General features: G+C 39.7%; 2 protein-coding genes across 4 annotated transcripts in view; one reads left to right on the top strand and one right to left on the bottom strand.

Annotated features, from left to right (window-relative positions):
* LOC103476872 (transmembrane protein 150A) overlaps positions 1-5,810 on the top strand; it is a 27,612-nt gene extending 21,802 nt beyond the window's left edge. The window contains exons 8-9 of the mRNA XM_008429577.1: positions 2,297-2,474; positions 2,963-5,810. Of these exons, the coding sequence (XP_008427799.1) occupies positions 2,297-2,474; positions 2,963-3,219 (435 nt within the window). The 3' untranslated portion in view covers positions 3,220-5,810. The remainder of the gene's footprint in view (positions 1-2,296; positions 2,475-2,962) is intronic.
* A 631-nt stretch (positions 5,811-6,441) lies between these two features.
* The window catches only part of mat1a (methionine adenosyltransferase 1A), a 7,306-nt gene continuing 444 nt past the window's right edge, over positions 6,442-13,303 (bottom strand). Inside the window, exons 1-10 of one of the 3 annotated variants that reach the window (XM_008429579.1) lie at positions 12,699-12,753; positions 12,093-12,170; positions 11,022-11,144; positions 10,822-10,934; positions 10,310-10,453; positions 9,694-9,819; positions 9,518-9,610; positions 9,254-9,436; positions 9,031-9,164; positions 6,442-7,903 (exon numbers count right to left, since the gene is read on the bottom strand). In XM_008429579.1, the coding sequence (XP_008427801.1) occupies positions 7,801-7,903; positions 9,031-9,164; positions 9,254-9,436; positions 9,518-9,610; positions 9,694-9,819; positions 10,310-10,453; positions 10,822-10,934; positions 11,022-11,124 (999 nt within the window). In that variant the 5' untranslated portion in view covers positions 11,125-11,144; positions 12,093-12,170; positions 12,699-12,753 and the 3' untranslated portion in view covers positions 6,442-7,800. Of the gene's footprint in view, positions 7,904-9,026; positions 9,165-9,253; positions 9,437-9,517; positions 9,611-9,693; positions 9,820-10,309; positions 10,454-10,821; positions 10,935-11,021; positions 11,145-12,092; positions 12,171-12,698; positions 12,754-13,303 lie in introns of those variants that run through there. The other 2 variants (XM_008429578.1, XM_017309071.1) reach the window with 2 other exon arrangements.

The raw sequence follows: 13,303 nt of genomic DNA, 5'->3' as shown, positions 1-13,303 counted from the left end.
TATATATAATTTTTTTTATTTGAGCTTCCAATGCGACAAAATCTGAAAATTTCAAGTGGTGTGAAAATAAATATTTTTGCAAATCACTGTTGTCTTTGAAATGTAGTGCAAAATCCCACAGTCTATGATTGGAGGACTCTACTTCTGTTTGTATGAAGTCATAGAAACAAGAAAGAAGTTTGGACAAGTCTATGACAGAGCAGTGATTGTTTTGTATCAGTGCAACATATTTGCAGATGTGGCAGTTTGTGTGCACTTAAAAAAAAGGTTGCCCTCGCCCTCTTCCCACTTTGCCTGCGAACTCTCAGTGCTGCAGAAATGGGAGGAATTTACGGGAAGAGCCAGGGGGAAATGAATCATCAAGCAGGGCCTGATGCAGAGTAGTTGGGCAGAGAGGGCGTGGGGAGCAGAGGCTCCTCTGTATCCAATCGCAGCCATGACGCTTTTTGCATTTTCTTTTATTTAAATCAATCATGGCTCTCAATATGATTAATTAGTGCCTTAAATGGGGGTTACGTTGCATCATATACCCAAATCTAAAATGTATTGACAGACTCAGAATCATCCAGGTGAAAACGGACAAGTTGGAATAGTGGGAGGAGTCAAAGCAAAGTGGAAACGTATCATAGACGAAGCACGTGCTAATGTACGCTGCTTTGGTTGATGCACGTTTGTTACATAAGATGCTGGCAGCACATCTGTGACGTGGTCACAGGGGCTTTTCCTGTTCAGCGCTCTAATTGTTCAGGAAAAGAAACATAACTTTTTAGATGACGGAGAAACACTTTGTCTTCATGAAAGTTGTAAGCTAAGGAAACCAGACTGCTGGGTGGCACCTCCTGATTACTGTTCCTCCAGACATATTAATGCTTTTTGGAATAGAGAAGAAATAATTCTCCCATAAATTTTTTTATTTTTATTTTATGTTTCTTTGAAAGTCTGGTTTAAAACATCTTATGGCAGGCGTTCAAGACATCAGGTGTCTCGTTAATTTGAATGTCTCAGTTTCACTTCTTTTCATCAAGCTCTGTTTCCACAGAGGAAATCCAAAGCTCACAAATGCTGACATGCCAGGCTTGTTCCCACATGTTTATCTTCAGACGCCCCGTCGCTGCTTCACAAAATCCAGTCAGTCAGACTGGCGTTGCCGGTCAGTCTGTGTCATCCTGCAGGAACTTATTGCCAAACTGCTCTTGTTTAGTAATCGAGTCGTGCTTTATGTGATGGCAAAACACGATACAGGAAATTTAACCAGCTGCTACAGAAATATGACCAGTTTCTTTGAAAGATACATATTGGTGTAAACTTTTAGCTCAGAAAATGAAGGCAGGTACAGTGAAAGCTGTGTTTCTCATCCATGTTACAGCACTGATGGTTTATGAACATTTGAAACTATACATTGTTCTTTACCGTTCTTATACAGCTGGTAAAGTTGTACAAAAAAGCTTTAATGAATTTGTCTGTACTGCATTACCAGACTTGGTTAGCACAGCTTTTACATAATATCTATTTGCATAATTAAGTAAAGACAGCACAGTCATAAAAAGTATAAGGCTGTTTTGTTTGGATATCTGTGAAATTTTATTATGAAAGAATATGTAGCCCAACAAATCTTTAGCCTACAGTGCCTGATTGTATATGGAGTATATAGATGCAGTTCTATTAAAGAAAATATTGATTTTCAATTAGTGAATTCTTTAGCAAGTCCTCTGATTTAACCCCTCCCCCGCCGCCCCATTGTCTAATTAGCTCTTTTTAAGCAAATATGTGAAAGAATGTGTATCTGAGATTTATATTTGATGTGGATTAATCTGAAAACCTAACTTTGTGACTGCTGATTTGTAGTTTTTTCACAGGAATGTTCAGTATGCATCAGCCAGGTCAATGGCTTTGAAACAAGAAGTGCATTACTTCTAGGCCATTGCTCTAATGAACCACTAGAATTACTGTAACTCCAGATCTCCTTTAATCTATGAGCATGGACCAGGAAAAGCAACTCTTCTTAATCCGTCTGAATTAGCAGCTTTTATAATTTCGGAAAGGCTTCGTTGACTCTGCTCTGATCAGAATATCTATGACTTGTGTTCGAAGTTATTTACATTGTACCCGTTTGTGGGAAACGTGGTCACACACTCCTTTTGTGTATTGTTCACAATGACTCCTGTGACCGGCTCAGTGCTGGCATCTCCTCCATCTTTTATTCCTCTCTCCAACTTTATTCCATGAGCTGCTTATCTTTATGCTACGACTTATTTAACAAGGCCTTTCTTTCTTTTCCTCTCTCCTCTCTCATCAGGTGGATAATGCCAAAGTTCTCCACTATGTCGGAGCAGGCATCGCCTTCCCCACCAGCATGCTGTTCGTGTGCCTGCAGTCGGCGCTGACCTACCGACTGGCCAAGACCCAGGGGGAGTACTACGTGGCCCACCTGCGTCTCTGCATGACCCTGCTGGCCTTCGTGGGCTTGGTGCTCAGTATCCTTTTCAGCCATGATTCCATGGCGCCCCAAAAATTCTTCAGAGTAGTGATATGTGAGACATGGTGGTGGCAGCATCATACTATGGATGCATTTTCTGGTCAGAATTGATAAGATGATGGTAAATCCAGGGTTGTCCTGGATGAAAATCTGTTCGTGATGGCAAAAGAATTGAAATTGGAGGATAACAGTACTAATCATAGAGTCAGGGTAATGGAGAGGTTTAGATCAAAGTGTATTCATGTATTAAGACTGGCCTAATCAAAGTCCAGACCTAAATAAAGTTGATGATCTTTGACAAGATTGAAAACGCTAGCTATTTACAATGGATTTGAATGTGCAAATCTTGTAGAGTGTGACTCCTAAAAAAATGCCATTAGTGACACCTAAAGGTGGATTTATTCCCTTCTGGCTGAGCTTGGTTGATGGACAGCTTCAAGCTTTCTGTTCTGTAGATCTTGATCTTTCCTTAACCACACTTTTCAGGCGGCGTGTTTTTCTGCCAGGAGAGTTTCGTCCTGCAGCACGCCTCGGCCATCTTTGAGTGGGTGTTCTGCGTCATCATTATGCTGTTTTACGGGACGTTCGCCTTCGAGTTCGCCGGCATGTCGGGAGACACCATGGCGGTGCTGGCGCGGGGAGGGTCCCTGGGATCTGCTGGGAGAGAACTGAAGCTGGAAACGCTGGTCGGAATGGGAGGACAGTCTCATCCTCACCAGCCTGAAACCATGTCCATACTGTAGCCACATCCTGAAGCTTTGCTGTCACTTTTTTTTATTTTTTTTTCTGTTCCTGTCAAACTCAGACGGTTAGGTTAGTTGAATTCTGCATCTTGGGACACATTCATTTCACGCTTTCTAAGAAAAGGCCAGTGCAGCTGCTGTTACACGGCAGAGTGGGTAAATACCTGCTGCTTACTTTCTACTCTGTCTGCATCGGGATTTGTCTCCAATGAACTTATTTGCATTTTGCACATTGATCAGGTGTGACAGCCAGCTTTCCCCTCATTCAGACCGGTTGTTATCGACCAGAAGATGCAGAGTTATTTGTCAGTCATCAGATATGGAGGACGTACTGGTCAAGCCCAGCTGTAAACTGTTTCACTTTGCCGCTTTGGACCATTTCATCCCCACCGTGATGCTTTCATCGGACGCACAGAAGGAGAGGCTGCCGGACAGCCCAGTTGACAGTATTACAGTGCTGAGACTGAGAGACAGTATGTGGATGTTACCGATAAAGTACAGAAATGTTTCACTCAACCCTGGAGAAAGAACAAACCTTAGTGTCCTTTCTCATGGTATTCTACAAGGATTTTTACCTTATTTAACCAATATTTCTTCTCCATACCCAAATGCCTTTTTGTATTCAAGCCAAAGACAAAGTGGATTGCAAAGCTTAAAAACCTGGAATATATTTTCTTTCTGAGGTTTTTTTTCTTTGACCAAGTTTCAATAGACTTTGAATATTTTCTGTTTGGGATGCCATGTTGGTGCTCCAACCTCTTATGCAGCTGTTCATCTGTAAGACTATTTTTTTAAAAGTCTTCTTGGTACTCACGCCCAGAATGCATTTACGTCTGCATAGAAAGCATGCACCGCGTGCCTTACATTGTTACATTCAAAAACTCATTTTAAGCCAGTCTATTTTATTTTTTTTTTACTTTTTTAAAGAAGAAAAAAAAAACATGTACTCTAGATTGATATTCAACCCTAAATATTTCAGTTTTGTGCCATTTACTGAATAGGAAAAAGAGCATTTAGTGACCAGATGCATACAAGCTAATTCAAGCCAGAGCGCTTGGTTTATTGGGTTTAGTGATGAGATGCAACACGTGTTTTCAGGTTCTAACAAAAGGGCTGCATCCTATTATTCCCCGTTAAGGACGAGAAGAATGTGTTTTTTAGTTTACCTGCTGGTTTTGTCTTTGTAGCTCAGAACATTACAGCTGATTTGGCTCATCTTTCTGGGATTGCTGAGTCAAAGAGAAAAAGGGTGAATTTATTATTTTTTTTCTAAAATTTGATTTTTACACACACACAAAAAAATAAGTGTGTGTAATTGGTGCTGCAACTCAAAAGGGGTTTCCCTACACTTCTGCCTTCTGCTTGGCTGTAATATCCGCTCTACGTAGGCAATAAGACTGAAGATCACTCATTGACAGAGAGAGGGTTCATGTGAGTGCCAAGAAGTAACTACAGAAAAATGCAGTTAGATAACCGAAGACAGCAAAGTTACTTTTTGTTTTTAAGGGATCAGTGTGAAAATCGGAGAAAGCAGAGGCCTCACTTCTTTTAATACTTTCATAAGCAGGCTCTTATCAACGCTGCCTTAAAATACAAGTGGCCTCATCTTGCCGTAGTGCCAGTAATTTGGAAGCAAATCTGTCAGACAGTAATTAACTTTCAGGCTGAATGTAAACTTTCAAAAGGCTAGACCTGGAGAAGCCCCCGCAGCTGCAACATATCAATGAGCGTGGGTCGCCTGCTGTTCTCTGCTGGTCAAGCACAGTATAGCGTCATTTTCATGTTGGAGTCTTGGGTCACGTCGCATACAGAAGTCAAAGAATGACAAACGACTGATTTTATTTTTTATATAACCACAAGCTCTCCTACCTGAGCGTTTTCTACCTGAATTTAGTTTGTCAAATCCTCCAAGTATTTTCTCCTTTTAGCATTAGCATATTGCTAATAGAATGCAAAAAAATTAATACAAGTGGTTAGAAATACTTATTTGTTGTTTTGTGCATCTCAGAACACTAGTAGTACATCAGTTCCCTGCGACAAACCCATCCTCATGTCACCATATCTACTCTGTTGTCTTGTTTATAGATCTATTGGATCTTTGCACTCAGGAAACTCTTCGGACACCAGCTACAATGTTTAACTCGAAGCAGAATGAAACCTGCTTGCTTCTACCTTCTGTTTTATGTCATGACGTGTAGTATAGGTGCTGCTTTTTCAGTAGACATTAGCTATGATATCATAGATTTCTTTTGTAAATCGAGACTCTGTCGTGTAAAAAAATACGTAGCTTTAATCGTAGCTTTTGTAACTGCGCAAGATGCTCAAGAAAGTGTGGCGAATATTGCAATCAGTAGGTCACTGGTGAGAACATCTTGACAAGCTAATCAGCTTATGTAAGCCACATTAGAATCAAGTATTCGGTACCCCATTTGCTTGAAGGCAAAAAAAAAAGTGCATCATGTGCCTTATGTATTATATCGGTAACCAAAGAGTTGTAGGCTGCAAATTCTATTTTTGATGCAAAGTGACAAGATTGTATGTATATTGTAATGCTTAATGAATAAAAACTTTTAAAAAGTCCAAAGTATGAATATGTGGGTTAGGATCAATCTTTAACTACAATGCTGCAAATCGGGCTGGGCGAATATTTTTGATCAGTGAAGTTAAATACATTTGTTTACTTCTATGTATGAATATATTTGTTGAAACAGCCAAAACCCTTAGATCATGAACATCTTCTATTAAATTACAATAAATAACAAACAGGCACCATCTACAGCGACAGGCATGTTTATTTGCACCACAGGTGCAAATAAACAGATAAAAAGTGAGAAAAGCAGAGCAGAAATCAAATAACTTCAAAGTAAATGTTTTTTTTTCTGTAACCTTTGCTAGATTTTCTTCCTTTTTTCTGATGAAATTACACTTTCATCAGAAGCATAGCGGACAGAATCTTTTTGAAAAATCCCAACTTGTTTAGTTCATTTAGAAAAAAAAATATCAAGATATGCAGCAAGTGACTCGAGGGGAATTGCTATGGAGACATCATGACTCCATCAGCCCTTTTCTGATTTTTTATAGAACAACACTTGCTTGCATATCATCTTTTCTTGTGTTTCCCTTTTTTTTACGAGTGGCTAAAGAAACCAGTTCTATGTGATTTATTTACCTCAGGGGAACAGAAACTCTGAACTACTCAAAAACGGGAAAGTATGACATGAACAGGTTTCATTTACATTTATTTTAAATGGATCTATAGATGTAGCAATATTTGTGCCGTCTTCCATTATATTAGTATTGCATAGAAAAATACAATTTTCTCCATTACCCTCTGCAAAATAAAAGTTGCTGCAGGCAGCTGTTCACATCTGTTCTCCTTTTATGGGTTTATTATTTACATTGTCCATTTTCTCTGCCTATAAAGATGGCAGAGGATGGCACAGATGACTGACACCTCAAAATAGAGGAAAACCTCTTATTATATACACATTGTTGGCTGCAGATGAACACACTCGCACTTAGTACCTCTACAGTCTCTTCAAAGGGATTAAACAAAAAAGAAAGCTAAAAATTAAAATGTCTGAATGCCCTTTAGAAAATCTTCCAGTAACCCTATTTTTCCTCTAAATCAGGAGATTTAATGCCACAACGGAGAGTTTCAGTGAGCTCGACGGCAAAGAGATTTCATGATGCAGCAAACTCGCATTCAGAAAAGCAACACATAGAGAAGTCAGTATTATTGAAGGGAATTTTACATCTGCAACACAGAATATTGGGTGATTTTGGAAATAAATTAAGACACTGATGGTCCACTAAACGATTTAGCTTCAGTTTTGTGTGTCACAAAGTTCCAAAGCAAAGCAAGGTTCAGTTTGACAATTTCCCCAATTTGAGCGACACTTACAGCAAAAATGAAAAAAACAACAACAAAGATACAGATGATCCCATCTCGTGGATTTTGTTGACGTATAAACAATGTTGATGTTTCTGCAATGTTTAGACAGCCAAGGACATGTACAGGAAAAAGTAAAGACTCCTAAAATATAAGACGCAATGTTATTTTTAATCTTTCTCCGCTGAGTTAATGCGATGAAAACTGCATTTTCTGATTTGTCAGAAGCACCTCGTTAGGATTAAAAGTTGAGGTTGTTTCATTGCTTTATACTGCCCTCTAAAAACTATATTCCTCAGGTAGTTGTACGGAAGTAATGATCTTAAGAGTGTTTTTTGTTGTTGTTGTGAAGCTGGTTTGATCATTTGCTTTGGACCGCTGATTCATTAAAGCTCTTCTCATTGAAGAACCTTCTACCACTTAAGCAACTTGAACATATTTTTCTAAGTTTGGTTTTAGTACAGAGCTTAGGCAAGTTAAGATCAACTAATGTACAATAAAAAGCTGAAAGTTCTACTTCTGGTAATTTCAGTTCTGTTCAAAGGAAGTGGAAATGGAGCTCCCATTTCACTGGAAACGGTCTCTTTGGTCTGACTGGGTTAATTATACATCTGAATGAGTCGGACATTACAGTCCATAAAGAAGCATCTCGATTGCTCTTCAAGGTGGCCGATCCAGACAAGAAGTTTTTAATAAACAAGCTCCTTAGGCACCTCCCAAGAAAACTCTGGTCGTCCAAAGTGGCCGTACGAGGCCGTCTGCTGGTATATCGGCCTCTTCAGCTGCAGATCCCTGAACACAATACAGAAGAAATGCAGTATTGGTTAAGATGAGTTACACAGAGGTCTCAAACTTATGGAGGCAAGATAACACAGCCTGACACAACAAAATTCGTATTTCCACCTAAAATATTGTTTGGTAACTGGCAAAAAGACCCCTGAAACCACAAGCAAGCATGTAAATCTGAATTGTCAAGAAATGTGCATATCTCATATAAATGAAGCCAAGCAGACCAAACGCGGATGACATTTGAAATTTTCAATAATAAGTAAGATGAATGTAAGCTTTGTTTCGTTGCTTTGTTGCGGTCCTTAACATTAATTGAGCATAGTTCAGACACAGTATCAGATATTTGAATTAAATTAATATTAAACCAGTAACTTTGATTGAGGTGGACTAGAATAAGACCAACTGTTTTGTATTTATGGAAAACAACAAGACACATGAGGAAGAAATAGCTGACATGGCAACCATGTACAAAGTGGAAGTAAACATCCAAGGAGTAATCAGTTCGTAGCGACTCATTTTAAGAATGTCAGAGGTTTTATTGGAAGGAAATTAATTCTGAGCACATAAATAAATGCTCTTATTTTTTTCTTTCAGCATAGCAACCCTATTGGAAAGTAAACATAAAACACATAAAAGTACCACAAATCTTTACTGTTTCCTTTATATCTAAAGCAACATCAGTGTAAAAATGTTTTCCACAATGTTTTATTAGGAGCCACTGTGGAAAGTCTAAAGAGCCGCGTGTGGGTCTGGAACCGATTGCAGACCACTGCTATGTGGAAAATATTCATCATAAGCCAAAAGATGACGGCTGGCGCCACCCAGTGGTGTCATGGGAAAACAGCCACGTCTTAAAAGTCCAAAAACTTCTTAATAGGTCTCATTTCATTACTTTTTTCTTGCAGATTGCTATTTTATTTATAATTTTATTACTGGATTAATTTTTATTGATTAGTTGAGACTCAAAAAAAAAAAAAAAAAAAGAGAAGAGAACGATTAGAGATGCAGATACAGATTCAAATTTTTATTTGAGATCTAACCTGAAGGTGAGTGTTTTAGCTTATGTTCGCTTGAAAACTTTAAAAAGCTTCCATAAACACAGTGAGACATAAAAAGCCGTGTGAGACTACCTGACTATAACTCCGGGGCGCAGATCAAAGTTCTTGTTGACGATCTTGAGAAGCTCTGACTCTGATTTCTGAGAGGAGCCGTATGTGAACAACGAGATGGACAGAGGATGGGCCACACCAATAGCATAAGACACCTGAAAAAAAGACATATAGATTAAAATCACATTTTCATCAGCAAAGCTGTCAGCGATGTGCAGCGACTGAACTGGTACTGTGCGCTCACCTGAACCAGAACTCTCCTGCACAGTTTTGCTTTGACCAAAGACTTTGCCACCCAGCGAGCGGCGTAAGCAGCCGAGCGGTCCACTTTTGAGAAATCTTTGCCGGAGAAGGCCCCGCCGCCGTGAGCTCCCCAGCCTCCATATGTGTCCACAATGATCTTTCTGCCTGTAACACCAGCATCTCCCTGACGGTCAACAAAAGTAGAGCGTGAACACAAGAAATCTCGCAGTTTGTTTTGTTTTATCTCTCTAACTCTCGTTCCAACCTGCGGTCCTCCGATGACAAAGCGGCCACTTGGCTGGAGGTGGTACACGGTTTTGTCGTCCAGATATTTAGCTGGAACCACGGCCTTTATCACCTGATAGGAGACGTTTCACCAGTGAATTAGTACTTATGAATGAATCCGCTGGACGTGTTCGTCTGAGTCTACAAGGTGAGTACCTTCTCCTTCAGGATCCTCTGCTGCTCCTCCAGAGAGATGCCGTCGTCATGCTGGACAGAAATAACGATGGTGTGGACTCTTTTAGGCACCACAGCTCCATCCTTCTGGTCATAATGTACCGTCACCTGCGAGACAAACACAAAGTCAAATAATTAGTATGAAGAGGAGATTTGAATCTTTTTTATGTGTCAAATTCTCCATTTGTAGAGTCTTAGGTCATTGTAGAGTCTTAGGCAAACAAATAAAGCAGAAGTGTGTTTTCTGTGGTAATACATTTCTGATGTGTTTCACAATTTTAGTAGTTATTTTAAATGTGGAACTGGGATTGTTTTAACACAATGTTGCCTTAAGGTATTATGTCATGCAATGAAATACTTGTTTTCTCTTTCCCTTTTTTTCAATTTGAAGAAATTGCCTTGCTATATTCACCACGTAATTTTTTTTTATAGCAATTAGTTACTCATTCATTCATATTTCAGAAGGGTGAAATAAGAGAGAACATGCCCATAAAATCTTCAGAGACGAGGAAAGAAATCATTTAAGAGAAGGACTGGTAAAGTGTTTTTTCCAGGAGTGAACTTAGGAAATTTGCAGTAATTCAGCAGAAAATCTGACCTGTGTTTTAGAGTCAGGGCGCAGCCAGGGCACTGTGTTGTTGCGTCTCAGTTCCGCCATCTTTGAGTTCAGCTTATGAGCCAGGACGATGGTGAGAGGCATGCACTCCTCTGTTTCATCTGTGGCGTAGCCGAACATCAGACCCTGCAAGGGACGGAAAAAGTCAGAAGAAATGCAAAATATATGAAATTATACTTATAAGCTTCTCACAATGTCAAAGTCAAAGTTGAAGCTCTTCAGTCATGTCACATATGACGCCACAGGAGACTGATTTTAACGTTTAAAATCTGCGCTTCTGCCATACACTAAACTGTCTGAACAGTGGATGAGGTTTTTTTTATTTTTATGGCTTATATGTGAAAATATTTTTAAGCATTGCCCATTTTGTTACTCATATGTTCAGGCTGATTTTAGCCTAAGCGACCTTGACCCAGTTAGTCGGTTTGATAAACCCTAACAACATTGTTTCACATCATAGCTTTGACATCACACCACAGTGAAGTCTTGCCCACCTGGTCTCCTGCTCCGATGTCCTCTTCTCGTCTGTCAATGTGGACGCCCTGAGCGATGTCTGGACTCTGCTGCTCCAGAGCCACCAGCACGTTACATGTCTTATAGTCAAAACCTGCGGATGGAAACAATGTAACTCAGGGTTAAAGACAATAACAACACAAGTCCTCTGCCCTGTTGCTTTCTGTGTCACGTGCCTCACCTTTTTCAGAGTTGTCGTACCCAATGTGTTTGATAGCGTCCCTCACCACCTTCTGATAGTCCACGTTGGCCCGAGATGTGATCTCTCCACAGAGCAGCACCATGCCGGTCTTACACACAGTTTCTGTCAATCACAACGGATTCATTAGAATCAGGAAGATCTTTCAGGATGCCTGTGTGGTGCTACAGTATCTGGAGGCTTTGGGGTGGCTGCTTCCGAGCTTAGTGGGTTGCCTTTATGCCTCTCTTTGTCAAAGTTGTTGGGACAGAAATCAAAAATAAATAAAATTGTGATGAACTTTAAGTCTTCTAAAAAGACAAAAGAAGTCAGAATTGAAATCTGGTCTAACTTTGTATGCACAGAGGTTAGGCACTCAGCTAAACTGACATTGTATTCTTTGTCAACATTACTAAAGCCGCTGTTTAACCATTTCCAAGCTGACTATGCATGATGGAGTATTGGAAGGATCAAGTCCTGTCAGGTTTCTGAAATGTGTCGCTTTTGATGTGCTCCCATTCAGAGTGGTGCGCGTAAACCAGAATTAATAATAGGGTGAAATTCACAGTGTTGTCCTGCATAGTGGCCTGGTACATCACTTTTCTGCTTTGTCTTATTAAATGAGCAACAAATCATCTAGAAATGGCATTTCAATGCTCTATGATTGCTCACAAGTGATCAGATACTGAAATAACCAAAAACCAGGCTAAGAATCCAACATGCCAAGGCAAGTAAAGCATTTCCACTGTGTTGCTTATAATTATCCAATGTTAATAATTGGTAATTGGCGCCATTTTTGAGTCGTAGTTAAATTTTATATGCTGTAAGTGTTGCACTTGTGCAATTTACGTGGCTTGTGAAAGCAGCACTGCTTCTACTGCTGAGTCTTTTGTCTTGTCCTAAACAAACCCCGTAATGCCCAGTCAATGATATTGCTGTGCAGCTGTATTAAATGTAAATGAAGGTGGTGTGGTAGTTTTATTTTCAATGGCATTGTGTCTTCACTGGATATTTCTTGGCATCTCAGTTTTTACAAACAGAATATGAGATCATTGTGAATTCTCGCCGACTTACCGCAGGCCACTTTAGCATCCGGGTCCTGCCTCAGATGTGCGTCCAGGACTGCATCACTGATCTGGTCACAAATCTTATCTGTTGACAAAGTCACGTGACGTCAACAAAAGCCATCATTTCCAGAATAACAGAGAAATCGCATGCTCAGATCGTGATTAAACTGAGATTTCAGGTTTGTTTCTTTGACAGAAGCTGATCGTTGTTTTTCTCAAAAACACAAATTAGCTACCTGTTACAACTTTATTAATATATTAAGAACGTATTTGCTTCACACGTTATTATTTCAAACAGAAGATGCTTTGTGTTTTCGGCTTGTGTGAGTCTGAGTGCAGCAGAGGGGGACAATGCCTCACCAGCTTCCCTATTCATCGCTCTTTGTCATCCTGCTGAAGCAACGCAATAAACAGGTTACATCAGAAACAACCCCAACATCTGGCCGGGTGGACGCTGCAGAAACTCAGCTTGTCCACAGTTTAAGAACGTCATAGAAAGTGTTGGACAGAAGGTTTTTTTTTTGTTTGTTTGTTTGCTTTTTCCATGTTTGCTCAAACTGTCTGAACATTTGGGAACGCTGAAAAGATAATCACTGTGTGTGTGGGAACAGACCAGGCTTTGAGGTGTGTTATCAGCTGCTGCTGCTTTCCATAAAGATCACAAACTACTGCAAATGGAAAAAAAAAAAAGATCAACTAAGACAGAGAGGTGTTAGGAAAAGTTTAATGCAGAACTAAGGGCTTAAAGTTGCACTTGTGGTTTACCACAGAGCTGCATTTACTGATTATTGATTCTGCACGGAGGACTTTGTAAGATTACATATTTGTAAAAGGATTACAAAACATTGACAAGGGGTGAATGAGTGTCCTTCACTCACAGCAACCTGCAGGTCAAAGTGAACTATAGCTTTCATCTTTTAGGCTCAAATTTAAACAGGTTTTCCTGTAAATGGTACGTAACGCTGTCTTTTTTTAATTTTATTTAGCATGCAACCGTACACCAGGCTGCCGCACATGCATCTGCTGTCCCATAAGTGAAAGGTGACGGTGCCATAAACACATGTTGCTGTGAATGAAATACCAAGCATGCCTCAAGAGTAAAGATCCAACTCTGCAAAAATGATTTGGAACATGAGTTCAATCTGAAACAACGGCACCGTTTAAAAGAAACTACAATGTTCAATTGCGATAATAGAGACATTTTACTAGTTATATATA

The sequence above is a fragment of the Poecilia reticulata genome, linkage group LG15 (assembly GCF_000633615.1).
Source record: "Poecilia reticulata strain Guanapo linkage group LG15, Guppy_female_1.0+MT, whole genome shotgun sequence".
Lineage (NCBI taxonomy): Eukaryota > Metazoa > Chordata > Actinopteri > Cyprinodontiformes > Poeciliidae > Poecilia > Poecilia reticulata.
This window is presented reverse-complemented; position numbering and strand designations above follow the sequence as displayed.